Genomic DNA, 14,590 nt, shown 5'->3' on the forward strand with positions numbered 1-14,590 from the left:
TTAAAACAAGCTTGGAAGCAGGAGTGGCATCCACTTCTGAAATAGCTTGCCTTCAGAAACTCTACGAACAGTGCCAGTGTCTTTAGTTCATAGGGTCGCTATGAGTTGTCTACGGATCGACTGCACTTCACCACCTTAAAGGATTAGCAGCAGTATTTTGCTTGCATATAATATCAATACCATTGTTCGATAATTTCTACATTCAGTTAGATCACCCTTCTTGGGAATAGGAACAAATACATACGTCTTTTCAGACTGCAAAATTTGGTTAAAGTTCTCAGTTTCTTCCTCTTTGGCACTAGATGTAGGCGCATATACTTGAATAATAGTCGTGTTAACAGGTCTTTGTATGCATATGGATATTATCCTATCACAACATTGTATTTCAAGATGAAACTTGAAATTTATGTTTTTACTATGAATACAGCACCATTCCTCAGTTTTTAATTTCCTGCATGGTATGCCATATAATTATCTGATTCAGAGTGGCTATAGTTGGTTTACTGCATCTCACTAATACCTAGTATGTTGATATTCATGTGTTCCATTGCATTTTTAACAATTTCCCATTTTGCTACATCATTATGCGGATGGCAGAACCTTACATGCTCAAAGTGATGAGAACTTGAAGCACATGTTGCACAGAATCAACAAATGCAGCCTTCTATATAGATTGTCTCTCAATATAAAAAAAAAAGATTCTTAACCATTATGATGGATAGCGAGGAGATTCCAACTCTCAACATTTTCATCTTTCTTAGATCCACAATTAATACCCTTGATATGAGCAGTCAGGAAATGAGAACAGTGCACTGGGAAAATATCCAGTTATGGACCTTTCCAAATTATTGAGGAGTAGTGATGTCAGTTTGAGAACTAAGGTGTGTCTGATTCAGGCCATAGCCTTTTTTAGTTTTCTGACTGTTTTCATTTCCCTTACCCTCCATCAGATTGTACAAGCCCATGATTAATCCCCTCTCCCCTTGTATATCCTCATCCCTCTGCTTCTAACCTTTCTTGGATCCTTATAATAATGGTTTTATATAATATTTATCCTCAAGGGACTGAGTTCATTCCATTCCTCCCAAGTTGGGTAATAATTTACAAAATCACTTTTCCTGCACGCATCTGCGCTATTAAAATGTTCTTACGATGATGAATAATGGTGCTATGAACATTGGTGTAAAAATCTCCATTTGTTCCTCAGTTTTCACTTCCCAAGTAGTGGAATAGCTGGGTCATATAGAATTTCTTTGTTCAGCTTTTTGAGGAAGTGTCAAACGGCCTTCCAGAATGATTGTACCATTTTACAATCCCACCAACAATGTATAAGAGTTCCTTCCTCAAAACATTCTCTCCAACATTTATCACTTGCTGCCCTGTTAAACTTTGCCGCTGTTACTGGAGTGAGATGGTAGGTACCTCATTGTGGTTTTGATTTGCATCTCTCTTATTGCCAGAAATTTAGAGCCTTTTTTCATGTGTCTGTTTGCCATTTGATTATCATCTTGGACATAGTTTCTCTGATTACTAGCTCTGCATCTGAGACCTGAACAATGAATACGGATAACAAAGAATTGACACCTTTGTGCTGCAGTGTTGAAGAGCACTGAAAATCCCATGGACAGTCAAGAGAATAAACAGATAAGTCTTAGAATGAAGAGGCTTTACCTCACATACATTGGACATACTGCTAGGAGGTGCTATCCCTTGGAGAGGTACATGATGTTGGCAAGGAAAGAGGGTTGGTGAAGGAGAGGAAGACCCTCAACCAGATGAATTGATACTGTGACTGCTGCAATGGGCTCTTGTGTCGGGAGGTTAGAATAGCGCACAGGACAGGACTGGGTTCAGACCTTTTGTTCACAAGGTCACTACGAGTCATACTTGATGGCACCTAACAACCACCACCACCTTAAAGGAAGTGCAACGAGGGTGCTCCTTGAAGATGGTGAAACTTCATCTGATATACCCTGTGCATGTTGTCAGGAGGGCCCAGTGTTCGGAAAGGTGAAAGGTCAGTGAAAGAGAGGAAGACCCTCAACATGGAGGACACAATGGGCTATCAGATAGGGAGAGAGGGTGCAAGAGAGGACAAGGTTCAAATCTGTTGATCACAGAGTTGCTATGAGTAGTTGTTGTAGACCTGACAGCACCGATGCTCTCCAGTGCAGACCCCACCCTTAAGGAGACTTCTTTTACATGCGATCAGAGCTATGACCATATTCTGGGTCTTATGTTCCACCCAAATTCTGTATCAAATCAGGGTTGATCATATTAGACCACATCATGGGGAATAACTACATCATAATTGTCTCATTAAATAAATGTGAAACTATAATATGATGACCAAATTGACAGTTTTTCCAACCATCATAGGTGCTATGTCAGGTATTAGAGAATAATGAGATTTCCAATTATAAGGTTTGATCCCCCCCCCCCTTACTGGCTGGGTAATGTTAGGTAAAAAAAAAACTGACTCTCTTTTGTCAGTATAAATGTCTTGCAGTTATTATCGATTATGCTGGCAGTGCAAGTGGAATATAGATATTTATCTGAGTGGGATAATCGGGATGGGAGTGTCAGAGACACTGCGATTGGCACAGGACAGAGTTTAGGGCTGTTGTACATAGGGTCGCTATGAGTCACAAGCGACTCGAAGGCACATAACAACAACAAACTGGAGCTGTGGCAGCATAACCCATGGAGAGTGGCTTTGAAAACCCAAAGATCATCTGTCTCCTGTCACGCTGTTTACAGCTTCAAAAAACCTGCTGCTATGACTTAGTACTGACTCGGTGGCAGAGAGAGGGAGAGATCTGAATAACAAGTCTGGTAATTAAAAAGAACAAAATAGAAGGAAAGACAGAAAGGGAGACAGAGCTTCTTGAAATGGACTTAATAGTTAAGCCATTTGTGTGTGGTGTGTAAAAGCTCTTCGGGTTATTGTGGAAATTCTCCCCTTCCCCTGGTCACTACTAATGCAAACAATGGCAAGAACACTGACCTTGGCATGCCATGACCCAAGCTTTGACCCTGGCCATCTGACCTTGCTCATATCCTGTGTGCATGCCACACAGAAGTGATTGATCCAAATATTTACCCTGTTTAGTTTCTAGGACTGTTGCAAAAATTGGGAAAATAAGGAATGTTGTTATGTGCCGTCGAGTCGTTTGTGACTCATAGTGCCCCTATGTACAACAGCCCTAAACCCTGTTCTATCCTGTGCCAATTGCATTGCCTCTGAGACACCCACCCCGATTATCCCAGACACTGAATCAATCCACCTCATAGAGGGTCTTCCCCTGCTGCGTTGTCCCTCTCCAAGGACCTCTCCCTCCTTACAACATGTCCAAAGTATGTCAGATGAAGCTCCAGAATCCTTGCCTCCAAGGAACAGCCTGGTTTAACCCACTCTAGGATGAATCTGTCTGTTTTATTGGCAGTCCAGGGTACATTCAATACTCTTCTCCAGCACCACAGCTCAAAGGCATCAATTCTCCTTCTATCCTCCCTAGTCATTGTCCAGTTCTCTGATGCATAACAAGGGATTGCAAAGACCATGGCCTGTATCAGGCGCACCTTAATCTCCAGAGAGACACCGTTGCTCTTGAGTACTTTAGGTCCCTAACAGCAGACTTTCCCATCGCAATATGTTTTTTTATTTCCTGGCTGCTTGTGCCAAGAGTGTTGACCAGGGAGCCGAGCAAACTAAAGCTGTGAACAATCTCAATCTCTTCGCCATCCATCCTGATGCTACCGATTGGTCCAGTGGTGAGAATCTTTGAATTATTCATGGCAAATACTTTAAGAGACATAAACGCAGGTTATACACTTGGACTTCACCTGATGGTATGCATAGGAATCAGATCGATTGTATCTGTGGAAAAACCACTGGAAAAGCTCATTATCAGCTGTGAAAACTAGGCCAGGAGCTGACTGTGGAACAGACCACCAACTACTCATATGCAAGTTCAAGCTGAAGCTGAGGAAAATTAAACCGAATCCACAGGAACCAAAATATGACTTTAATTTCATACCACCTGAATTTCAGAATCATCTCAGGAACAGGTTTGAGGCCTTGAACACTAATGAGTGAAGACCAGATGAGTTGTGGGAGGATATTAAATGTATCATCCAGGAAGAGTGCAGTCATTACAAAGACAGAAGAGGAAGCAAAGACCAAAATGGATGTCAGAAGAAACTCTGAAGATTGCACTGGAACACAGAGAAGCCAAAGCACAAGACACTAAAGAGCTGAACAGAAGATTCCAAAAGGCAGCACGAAATGACAAAGCAAAATATTACAATGAAATGTGCGAGGAGCTAGAGTCAGAAAATCAAAAGGGCCAAACTCGTTCAGCATTTCTTAAGCTCAAGGAACTGAAGAACAAATTCAAACCTCAAGTTGCTATGATCAACGATGCTTTAGGCAGAATGTTAAACGATCCAAGAGGTATCAAAAGAAGATGGAAGGAATATACTGAGTCATTGTATCGAAAGGAGTTGGCAGATACAGAAGAATTTAATGAAATAACACATGAGCAAGAGCCTATGGTGATTAAGGAAGAAGCTCAAGCTGCTTTGAAGGAAATAGCAAAAAATAAGGCCCCCTGAATAGATGGTATACCAGTTGACTTATTTCAGCTCACAGATGCCGCCCTGGATGTACTCACCAAGTTTTGCCAAGAAATCTGGAGAACAACCACTTGACCAACTGACTGGAAGAGGTCTATATTTGTTCCCATTCCAAAGAAGGGAGACCCAACTTAATTCTTTGAAGTCCAAGGAGATGAAGCAGTAACTGCTTTCATTTACTCTGATAATGTGATGTTTCCATGCTTGAGCATTATTTTAAGGGAGTTCTGGAGCAGGAATTTCCCAAGGTTTAGGTGCAGTGATTAAAAGCATCATCAAGTGAACAGTTGGCAGTTTGAACCTTCCAGGTGCTCCACAGGAGAGAGACTGGGAAATCGGCCTCTATAAAGATTATAGAGACTTAGGAGACTCTGGGGCATGTCGGCTCTGTTATATGGAGGCATTGTCTTGATGGTACTCTGCAGCAATACTGCCCTAAAGACTGCTGACAGACTCACAACAGATTTAAAATATAAGCTCTACCTTTGATTCGTAAGAATAAATCATAGGAAATGTCCCTTGTTTGTGAAGATGGCGCAAGGTTTTGATGTGTCGAACATAGGGGGTCACTTGAATTGGAATTGCCTCAACAGCATCTGAGAACAACTCCTATGTTTCATTTACACTTAAATCTATTTAATATTATGTTGTAAAGTGCCATCAAGTCAGAACAAACTGAACAAACTGAACAAAGCTGATCCTCCAGCGGGTTTTCAGCTGCACAGGAAGAGATTGCCTGTCTTTCTCCCAAGAAGCAGCTGGAAGATTTGAACTACCTGCCTGTGGGTTGGCAGTGCAACTCCTTACTAAGCCACCAGAACGCCCTGTCCTGCTTACTGGTCACCTATAAATGAACACAAATGGTACCCTACCAACACATTGGAGTGCCTTCAGTTCTTGTCAGTGTAGCACTGTGTTTGCTGGGATTTCGCACATGTAGATAATTGGAATTTCTGAAATTATTTGGGAGAATGTATTTGCCAATACATGATGTTATCTTGAGTTGGTTCTCATTTTTCAAGTACTTTTGTTCTTGCCTTTTCAATTTTAAAATCATGCTGTTTAGTTTTATCCTTTCCTTGTGATGAGTTCTTTGCTTAACATGTGTTTCTAACCTGTAATTTTCTAATAAACTACTACTTACTCAAAATTACTGAAGCATAATCTCTCCAATGCTGCTTTCACACCGGCATTTAATTGCTGTCACTGAATCGGCACCTCTGACCCACTGGAAAGGGGTCAGCTGGTGAAATAGAGCCTTTGTTCCAAGTCATTGGAGAGGATCAAAAAAGTTCTCCAGCTGTTGCTAGGTGTTGTCATAAAAACAAACAAAAAAACAACAAACCCGTTGACATCGAGTTGGAACTGACTCATAATTGGCCCTTCTTTGGGTTTCTGGGGCTGTAAACCACACAGGAGGAAATTACCCTTGGAGCTGCTGGTGGATTCAAACCTCTGGAGAGCTTGGCCTCTGGATTCGCAGCCCAACTCTCTATGAATTAGGCCTCCAAAATTCTCTTTAAAACCACTGTCAGTCAAGATGGAACCAAGTCATAGCTGACCCTGTGTTGGTTTTCCAGAGCGGTAAATTGTGAGGGAGCAGACTCCGCATCTTACTCCCAAGGACCCACTGGCAGATTCAAGCCACCAAAGAGAGTCAGCCTTCAGGTTAACAGCGCAGCTCCCTATGGATTAGGCTATCAAAGCTCCCTTTAGTCATAAAAGCCGGTATTAGGTATGAATCTTGCCATCACAGATTAACTACTTAGTAGTTAACAGAGCTTTTATGAGTCAGAATTGACTTGATGGCAACAGGTATGGTTTCAGTGTAGTGATAGGTGCTGAGAGAGATCCTCTTGCTAATTAATGACTTGACCCCTTCTTACTGCTTTGCTTCTCCTTATGCAGATTCCTCAGACCCCTGCACAGTTGAGAGAAAAGCCCGAAAAATTAGTGTGACTTCCAAAGTACAGGCGGATATCCATGACACCCAGGCAGCAGCCACAGATGGTTTGTACTTGTGTATACAGACACGTAGTAACCCGTGTAGTTGGCATAGCTAAAGTCAACCCTTCATTTTGTTCCTCCCAAAATTGTCCTCTCTATGAAGTTTCTAAGGCTGCAACATCCAGTAGAAACACAATGTAAGCCTCATCTAGAATTTAACATATTCTGGCACCTTCATTAAAGGAGCAGGTCAGATGGCCTAGTGGTAGGGAGCAGTGCTGCCATCGCGGAGAGAATGAAGGGCAGTTGATTTCTTGCTTCTGAAAATCCACTGGAGGGTCAGCAATGTTTCAGTTCCAACTTGACAGGACACAGCAACAATGTTAAAGAAGTCGGAACAAATGGTAGAATTATTTAAAAATATCACCATTTTAACATGCAGTCAGTGACAAGTTATTAGTGACATCTTTGGCCTTCACTTTACCTTCACAGCACCTTTCAGCTGAAGACTTCTAGCCCTTGCTGCTTTTTGGAAAAAAATAACTACTTTTCCGTCAGCTTTTCAGTTCTTTGAGTCCTTTTTCTCCTCCCAATTACTGTGTAATATAAACAGCATTGATTGAACGAAGACATTTTTGTGTGATATTTGTTAAGACTTTTCATTCTTAGGGCAATAGAGCCCATTAAGACAATGCCATTTGCAAATTACTCATTTTAAAGGAGAAACCAGTTTATCTAATTTTCTTTCTAAATATGCATCTGCCTTTAAATTTTGTTTTTAAGCCTGAGGTATTTTGACTTAAATATTATTCCACTAAAGATTGCATGCCTACAGGTGAAATGAGAATAGGCATATTAAAAAATGTCTTTTAGGATTTAGATACCTCTATTCAACAATACTGCTCTGTGCAGTGTCTTTTTAAGGACTAAAAAGAATTCTGAATTACATCCCTTTTAAATACAAGTTTGGTAAGTTACTTTGACTTCAAAATATTAAACAGCATGAGAGTCTCCAGGTATCCTGGACTAATTAGATTAAAAGAGATATTGTAACTTTTTTAAGAAAGAGTTTGACAGACCTTTTCATGTAAAAAGTTTACACTGCCACCATATAAAATTGAAGCCTGCATTTTAAATCACCATATGAAGAGAGAATTCAGCAGCTTAAGGATTTAGTACCACTAATTTTCCAACTTTGTAATAAATGTTTCATGACATAGGGCTTCTCCTGCTTTGGGAAGGTATGGAAATGAGTTTTTAAAGCCTGTTCATTAAAATCAACAAAATCCCAGTAAGATGGGATTTTTTTTTTTAGGTCTAGTTTTGAGACATGCTATTCTTCTTAAAAGGCTATACAAGATGAGGTCTTCTTTGAAATGGCATAATGAACATTTTCCCGCTAGCATGAGGCTTTAACAGTGTGCTTTTTATTCCTTTATATGAGCCAGAAAAGAAAATTAAATCTGCCTGTTTTGGAATCATGGGCCAAAAAAACACAGGCAGTGAAATGCAGCAATTGAGTCAAGAGAAAGAAATACATGTTCTTTGTGTAATCATAGGAATAGACTGAAGAATGCTCAGTGGGGGGAGGAGAGAGAGAGAGTATGCGTGTGTGTGTGTACACACCTGTGCACACTCCCTATTGTAAGGCTAAAATCTCCTTTTCTGAGACCACGTTTACCATACTTTGGGATAAGATTTAGAGTCTAAAACTCAGTTCTTTTTACCTCTTGGTTTGTCTTGAAAGACAAACGCATAAACCAGGAGGCAGTTAAAAAACTTCGTTATAAATAAACCTAACCCAAAATGTCAATTGGTCAAACTTCCCTAAATCTCTCTTTTGTTTGGCCTGGTAAGGAAGGTTACCTCGCCTCCTGTTCACTTCACTGGGGATTGCCAGTATTTTAGAAGTCTTTACCTCAGCATGCTAACCTTTTCCAGATTCCAGCCTGGATTCCACCTCGAGCTCTTCAGTCTACTCTTCACTCTCCCCGCTTGTACTATATGATGTTGGGTGTTGTCGAGTTGATTACCACTCATAGGGACCCTAAGAACAGCAGATCTGAACCTTGCCCTATCCATGCTCAAGCTCATTGTTACAGTCACTGTGTCAGCCCATCGTGTCGAGGGTCTTCCTGTCTTCCTCTGCCCCTCCATCTTTCCCAGCATGATGGAGTTTTGAAGGGCAGGCCCCACCTGCCCAGAGTATGTGAGATGAAGTTTCACTATCCTTGCTTCTAAGAAGCACCATTGTTGCACTTAATCCATGACATATTTCTTTGTTCATTTGGCAGTTCATAGGACACTCAGCACTCTTGTGTGATACCACAACCCAAAGACATCGATTCTTTTTCTGTCATCCTTATTCACTGCCCAGCTTCATTAAAAAGACCATGGCTTAGATCAGGCACATGTGATCTTTAACCTGACATCGATATTTGTTAACACTTCAGAGAGAGCTCCTTTACAGCAGATTATACCGATGCAACACATCTTTGATTTCTTTTGTTTTGATTTATTGTCCACTGCTTCGATGGGTTGTTGATTTGGGATCCAAGGAAAGTGAAGTCATTCACAACTTCAGTCTTTTCTCCATCTCTCGTGATGTTGCCAACTGAACAGTGAGGACCATTTTTGTTTTGTTGATGTTGAGATGCAGTCTGTATTGAAGGCTAGGCTAGTACGTACTGTTCCCCAAAAGTAAGATGTACAGATTAACTTGCCTTTTTCAGAGAATTTTTTTTTCTTTGATTTTGTTAGGATTGAAAATACCTGCAGCAGTACAACTGTTTCTTCATGTACATTCCAGGAATGTTCAAGTTGTGCTCCCATCCTCTCCCTCCTTATCCATAGTGTCTTTCCTGCATCGACAGAAACACGCCATCTCCTAAGCTGTTTATCTAACCTTTGAAGTTGCCTTCATCTGTTCCATCCCATGTAGATAGTTCAAACAGAGCCTTTTTGAACACAAGGCCAGATTTAAGACCCAAGAGGAATACAAGGTCACTTTCATGTTTTGCTTTGTTTCATTTGAAATCCTCAGGACTCATTTGAAGCTGGGAGCATTTTCTCTTGCCAGGTTAACACTGAAAATCCACTGGTGGGGTGTCGATTACATCTCAGGGAAGCCTTGCTGCAGGGGTCTGAGGCTCTCCATCTTTCTAGTAGGGGACTGCTGGGTTTTCCCAGGGAGCAGCTGGCTCGTTCAAACCCAAGCCGCAACCACTTTGCACGTTAGACACTATGCCAACAGAGTGCTTTGGAATTCATTTAAGGTGTTATATAGAATTTCTCCTATTTCCCCCCCCTTCTGGCTAGAATGTGGTACAACTGTCTACTAATCTCTCAAAGATAAGAGTGTCCACTTTCATAAAGATTTACAGCCGTGAAAACCCAATGGGATAGTCCTGTTCTATCCTATGGGGTTACTACAAGTCTGAATTGACTTGGTAGCACTGGGGTTTGTCTTTATTTTACCTCCTAGAGATAGATGAGGAACTAGGAAGGTGATTTGTGCTGGACTTCAGCCCATCTCTGTAACCACTGCTGTCAGGTTGATTCGGACTCAAGGTGATCCTCCTGTGAGTCTCTCTCTGTGAAGATACTGGCTACGCTTTTCCTGTGGAGCGACTCATGGATTCAAACTACTGGCCTTTTGGTTAGCAACCTGATCTATTACATGCCAAGGCACCAGAGCTCCTCATCCATCATCTTAATAAGCTTTAGAAAGCATCAAGTTTACAATAAAGACTACATGTCATCAAACCTTGTGTCCAGTTCTGTATCTCTAGTAGATCTGCTAACTAATTGGCTTACAGAGTGCCAGGAAATCCTCACCCTTGTTTCTTGGGATCATTTTCAATACGGGTTATAATTGAAAACAAATTCACCTGCTCTATTTTTTTTATTATTACTATTATTCTGACTTCTTGCAGAGCATCTCACTGGCTCCAAACTGAGTCCTCGGCTCCAACCCCGAGATGAAGACTATGAAGGGGCGCCCTGGAATTGTGATAAGTGCACCTTTCTGAACCACCCTGCCCTGAACCGCTGTGAGCAGTGTGAGATGCCGCGGTACACTTGAATTGAGAAGCCTGCACCCGGTTGCAATGACATTTTGAGCACCCATCCCAAGGAAAGGAAGCTTTGAGAATCTTTCCATCTGCCTAGCCTTTTCCTGTCAGATCACACCGGGGGAGGAAAACAAATATGACACTGTATCCACTTAGGTTCACTAAAGGAAAAATGGGGTGTTGGGGGGTTCCCCCCTTTCTTAACTCTTTGCAGAGTAAGAAATATAAAGGGATACTTGAAACCAGGAAAAGATTCACTCCTGAAAGAATGTACATGGAGAACTCAAGAGTTCTTCTGTGGAAACCCTATTGTTAACGTTACTGCTGAGTGGCCCTTATTTTTTTAAAACTAGGACTTTGAATCATGGTGTAAAATGTTACAGTTTCTGCAGACAAACTGTGAATTGCCAGAGCAGACTTGTCTGGGTACAGAGGTTCCCATGCTTCTTCCTGTTGCTTCCTGCAACAGGGCAGGAAAAAGCATCCAAATATGGTTTCTTTGGGGGCAGGGGGCGCAAAATAATTCTATTTGTAATTGCTGCTTTTTTTTTCAGGGGTAATTTCAAACACACATGTGTATGTACACGAACATGATGTGATCCATAGCAGGCAGGAATTTGGCCTGTGTGCCCTTTGTTCTACCATACAATCAGTGGTGGGAAGATCCATTTTTGCTTGAAAATGATTCATCAGACTGTATCAACACTGGTTACTGAGACCCAAATATGCCACATACTAGATACATCTTTGACGTTACTGCATGCTTCAGCGAGGACACTGGTTTTAAAATAAGCAAGCAAGTCCTTAAAATGACATTCTTATAAAACTGCGCTTTGCTGATAGCACAGTGAATGTATGCCAAATGTAAGCCCATTCCAAAATCCACTTGGAAGCCTGGATCTCAGCCGTGGTTCTAGAAAATGTGTGTGCGGGCTTCCTTTTCTTTTTTTCTCATTCATTCTCTCTCCTAACTCCCGCTTTTTTTAAGAATCCATGACGTTTACAGCACAGATCATACTTTGTGCCATAATCCTAATTTAACAAAAAATAATAACTGTTCAATAAAGATTTGCACATAAGTACACCAGTGTGAGGGAAATTACAGTTGGCCAATATCATGAGGTTGCGTACTGCCTTATTTGGGCTAGAAGAGAAGGGTAATTAGGAAATGCTATGGAGAAAGACGAATACAGGATACTTTGGAACCACGAATGTTTTAAATTTCATATACTGTATTCAGAAGTAATTCTAAGCTTGTTTAGGTAGTTCAGATAATACAAAGCACTCCTTATTTATGAAACCAGAACTTTAGAGTGTGGATAATGGAAGAGGTGGAAACATCATGTGACTGAATAGAGTGCATCACTAGAAACTGAATACTAGCACCTTTAATTAAGGTCTCTCTTATTATTGGATTTCCTTTCCAGCTCTGAATTAGATTTTGGAATCAAGTTGGTAAGTTTGCCAATCCTAAAGGATTTCACCTGGAATTATTATACCTTTAGGAATATTCATTTTCTCCAAACACATTCTTCCTTATTTCTACCCATCTCTCTCCCTCCCTGTCTCTTCCCCTCTAAGCCAGCCTTGTGTTTTAATTCAGCAGTAATCTCTGGCAGATCTGGAAAAAAAAAGCTGCACTTAACAGCATAATGAAACCAAAGGCATAATGATGCATTATACTTTTCCATCAAAAGCCATCATTTCTTCCGCTTTGAAAACATTTTTTTTTTCCTACGTGGAAAATTCCCAACAATACATCCACTCATTTAACAAAGTAAGCAAGCATGGTTATATACTGATTCAACATCTCTCGTACAACAACTGGCAAAACTGTGAAAAAAAATGGTGAGAGTGCAGATGGGCTCAACAGCATTATTCAGAGAGCTGTGTTCTTTAAAGACTGTGACACTGGTATCTGTCAGTCCTTTCTATTCATTAACAGTCTCCCAGTCCTCTGGTCCTGTAATATGCCAATGCCTTTGTATGGTTTCATGTCTCCTTAGTGATGGTCAGCCCCATTTGGTTTGAAGCGACAATATAAGGAAATACACACACACACACACAGAGCTCGGTATTCTACCTAAAGGTATTCACAGCGATGCTAGAGTGAGCAATATAAATGGTAATTGTCAGTTGAGAATGATAGTAGCATGTATGAAAACAGTCTGTTGCTTTATTAACACCATGTCGTTGACTTAAAAACTATTGCATGAGAAGACATCAAGGTTAATAAGCTATTATCATACAGTACATACATGGGTTCAGTCCTTTGGTAAACTAGCTAGTCAATAATTGTTTTCATCTGCCAGGAGAAATGAGCAGTCTGTCTGATAGATGTGGAGGGTGGGGTGTGAGACGGGAGTGACTGATTTTAAGGAAGTGTTTGGGGTGGTTGGTTTTTTTTAAAGTGTTAATTTCTGGTTGCATACAAGTTTCCTATGTCAACCTAGGCTGTGGTTTTGAAATAAGCAAAATGTATTTGCTTGTATGATCAGGGGTTTTTTTTAATTACCAAAAAAATTACATTGATCATTTTGGTATATTTCACTGTGTCCTGTATATAGACTGCTTCTTGCCAGTGACCAATTTGAACAAGAATTCATCCAACTCTCAAGGTTCCTTTCACGAGGATCTCCTTGTCGAATTGGTCTGTACAAGTAATAGGATAAAAATGGGACAGTGACTCGCTGCTCATGGGTTGGCATTCTTTTGGTCAGTTGGCACACTTCTCGTGCCTCGTCAGAGTTTTCTCTGAAAATACAAATAGTTTGATGCATCTGGTACCATATAGGCCTGACTCTGCATTTGACGTTATTTTGCTGGTTTGCAGACTGGGTATTTAGAAAACACTGTTGCCGTTCTGTTAAAGGACATCACCCCTTAAATTATGGCCTAGTTCTTAAAAGTTTAAGGTGGGAAGAATAGAGGAGCCAGAAACTTTCTAAGCATTGTAAAATGTTTTTACTTTATATTGACCTTGTATGGGAGAGAGTTGAGGCAGGGGGTATTAAAGAATGCCTTGTAAAAATGTAGGTTTAGAGCAGTTTATTGATGGTGGGAAGTGTTGCTAATCTGTCTGTTTATTTCCCTGAAAGAAATGAGAAGTGTGATGAGCAGTTTAATAATTTTTCAAGGAGCTGGTCTCGATTTAGTACTTTTGAATTATTAAAAGAAATCAATGTTTCCTTAAATTTTGTCACTGCTTTGCCACAGTTCTCTCTAGGGTTCATATCCAACTTTCTGTGGCAATTCAATTTTATATAGTATTTTAAAAGGTAATTGTAATGTCTTTTTGACAGTATAAATGAAAAGCAAGAAGATAAGGCCTAGAAATGTTATCCCTTAAGAAATATCAATGATGTATCCTGGAATGTGAAAATGGCCCTTTAGAGATAAAAATGGATTTATTTTAACCTTGTATCATTGTATGAGTCTATGTTGCAGTGTGTGTCTATATATGCATAGAGGAAGAAAAATGACAATTGAAATACTACTTTGAAAAATCTGAATAAATTGGGCACTGTGTTGCACCACTACTGTATCTTTTTGAAAGAATTAACAGTGTTTTCTTATTGTTAAAGTTAATTCTGATGATGTTTTCACATTCACCAAACATGCATTTTTTTCTGTATTATTTGCATCCCCAAGTATTTAATACAAATAGATTTTGCATGGCTTGGGCATTCAGAGATTAATAGAATGATGGCTCACTTTTCATTTCTAAAGCCATGAGACATTGCCTTGAGACTGAACAATTCTGAATTTTTATTTATGATGACATCTAATGTCCATGTTTCCCTACTGTAAAAGAATTGATCAGTTTCTGTATTACAACAGCAAGAATTTATTAAATCTTGTAAATACCACATCTCTCTTAGATCTCTGTGTATGCTGTGAATGAAATTATTTTACAATTAAATTGTACAAAG

General features: G+C 40.2%; 1 protein-coding gene across 2 annotated transcripts in view; it reads left to right on the forward strand.

Annotated features, from left to right (window-relative positions):
- Positions 1 to 10,727, forward strand: part of TAB3 (TGF-beta activated kinase 1/MAP3K7 binding protein 3) — a 43,450-nt gene extending 32,723 nt beyond the window's left edge. The window contains exons 6-7 of one of the 2 annotated variants that reach the window (XM_006881776.1): positions 6,547 to 6,648; positions 10,521 to 10,727. In XM_006881776.1, the coding sequence (XP_006881838.1) occupies positions 6,547 to 6,648; positions 10,521 to 10,669 (251 nt within the window). In that variant the 3' untranslated portion in view covers positions 10,670 to 10,727. The remainder of the gene's footprint in view (positions 1 to 6,546; positions 6,649 to 10,520) is intronic. The other variant, XM_006881777.1, reaches the window with a different exon arrangement.
- Positions 10,728 to 14,590: the final 3,863 nt, after the last annotated feature.

This window comes from Elephantulus edwardii, unplaced genomic scaffold, assembly GCF_000299155.1.
Source record: "Elephantulus edwardii isolate Elephantulus edwardi_28Jun2011 unplaced genomic scaffold, EleEdw1.0 scaffold00016, whole genome shotgun sequence".
Classification (NCBI taxonomy): domain Eukaryota; kingdom Metazoa; phylum Chordata; class Mammalia; order Macroscelidea; family Macroscelididae; genus Elephantulus; species Elephantulus edwardii.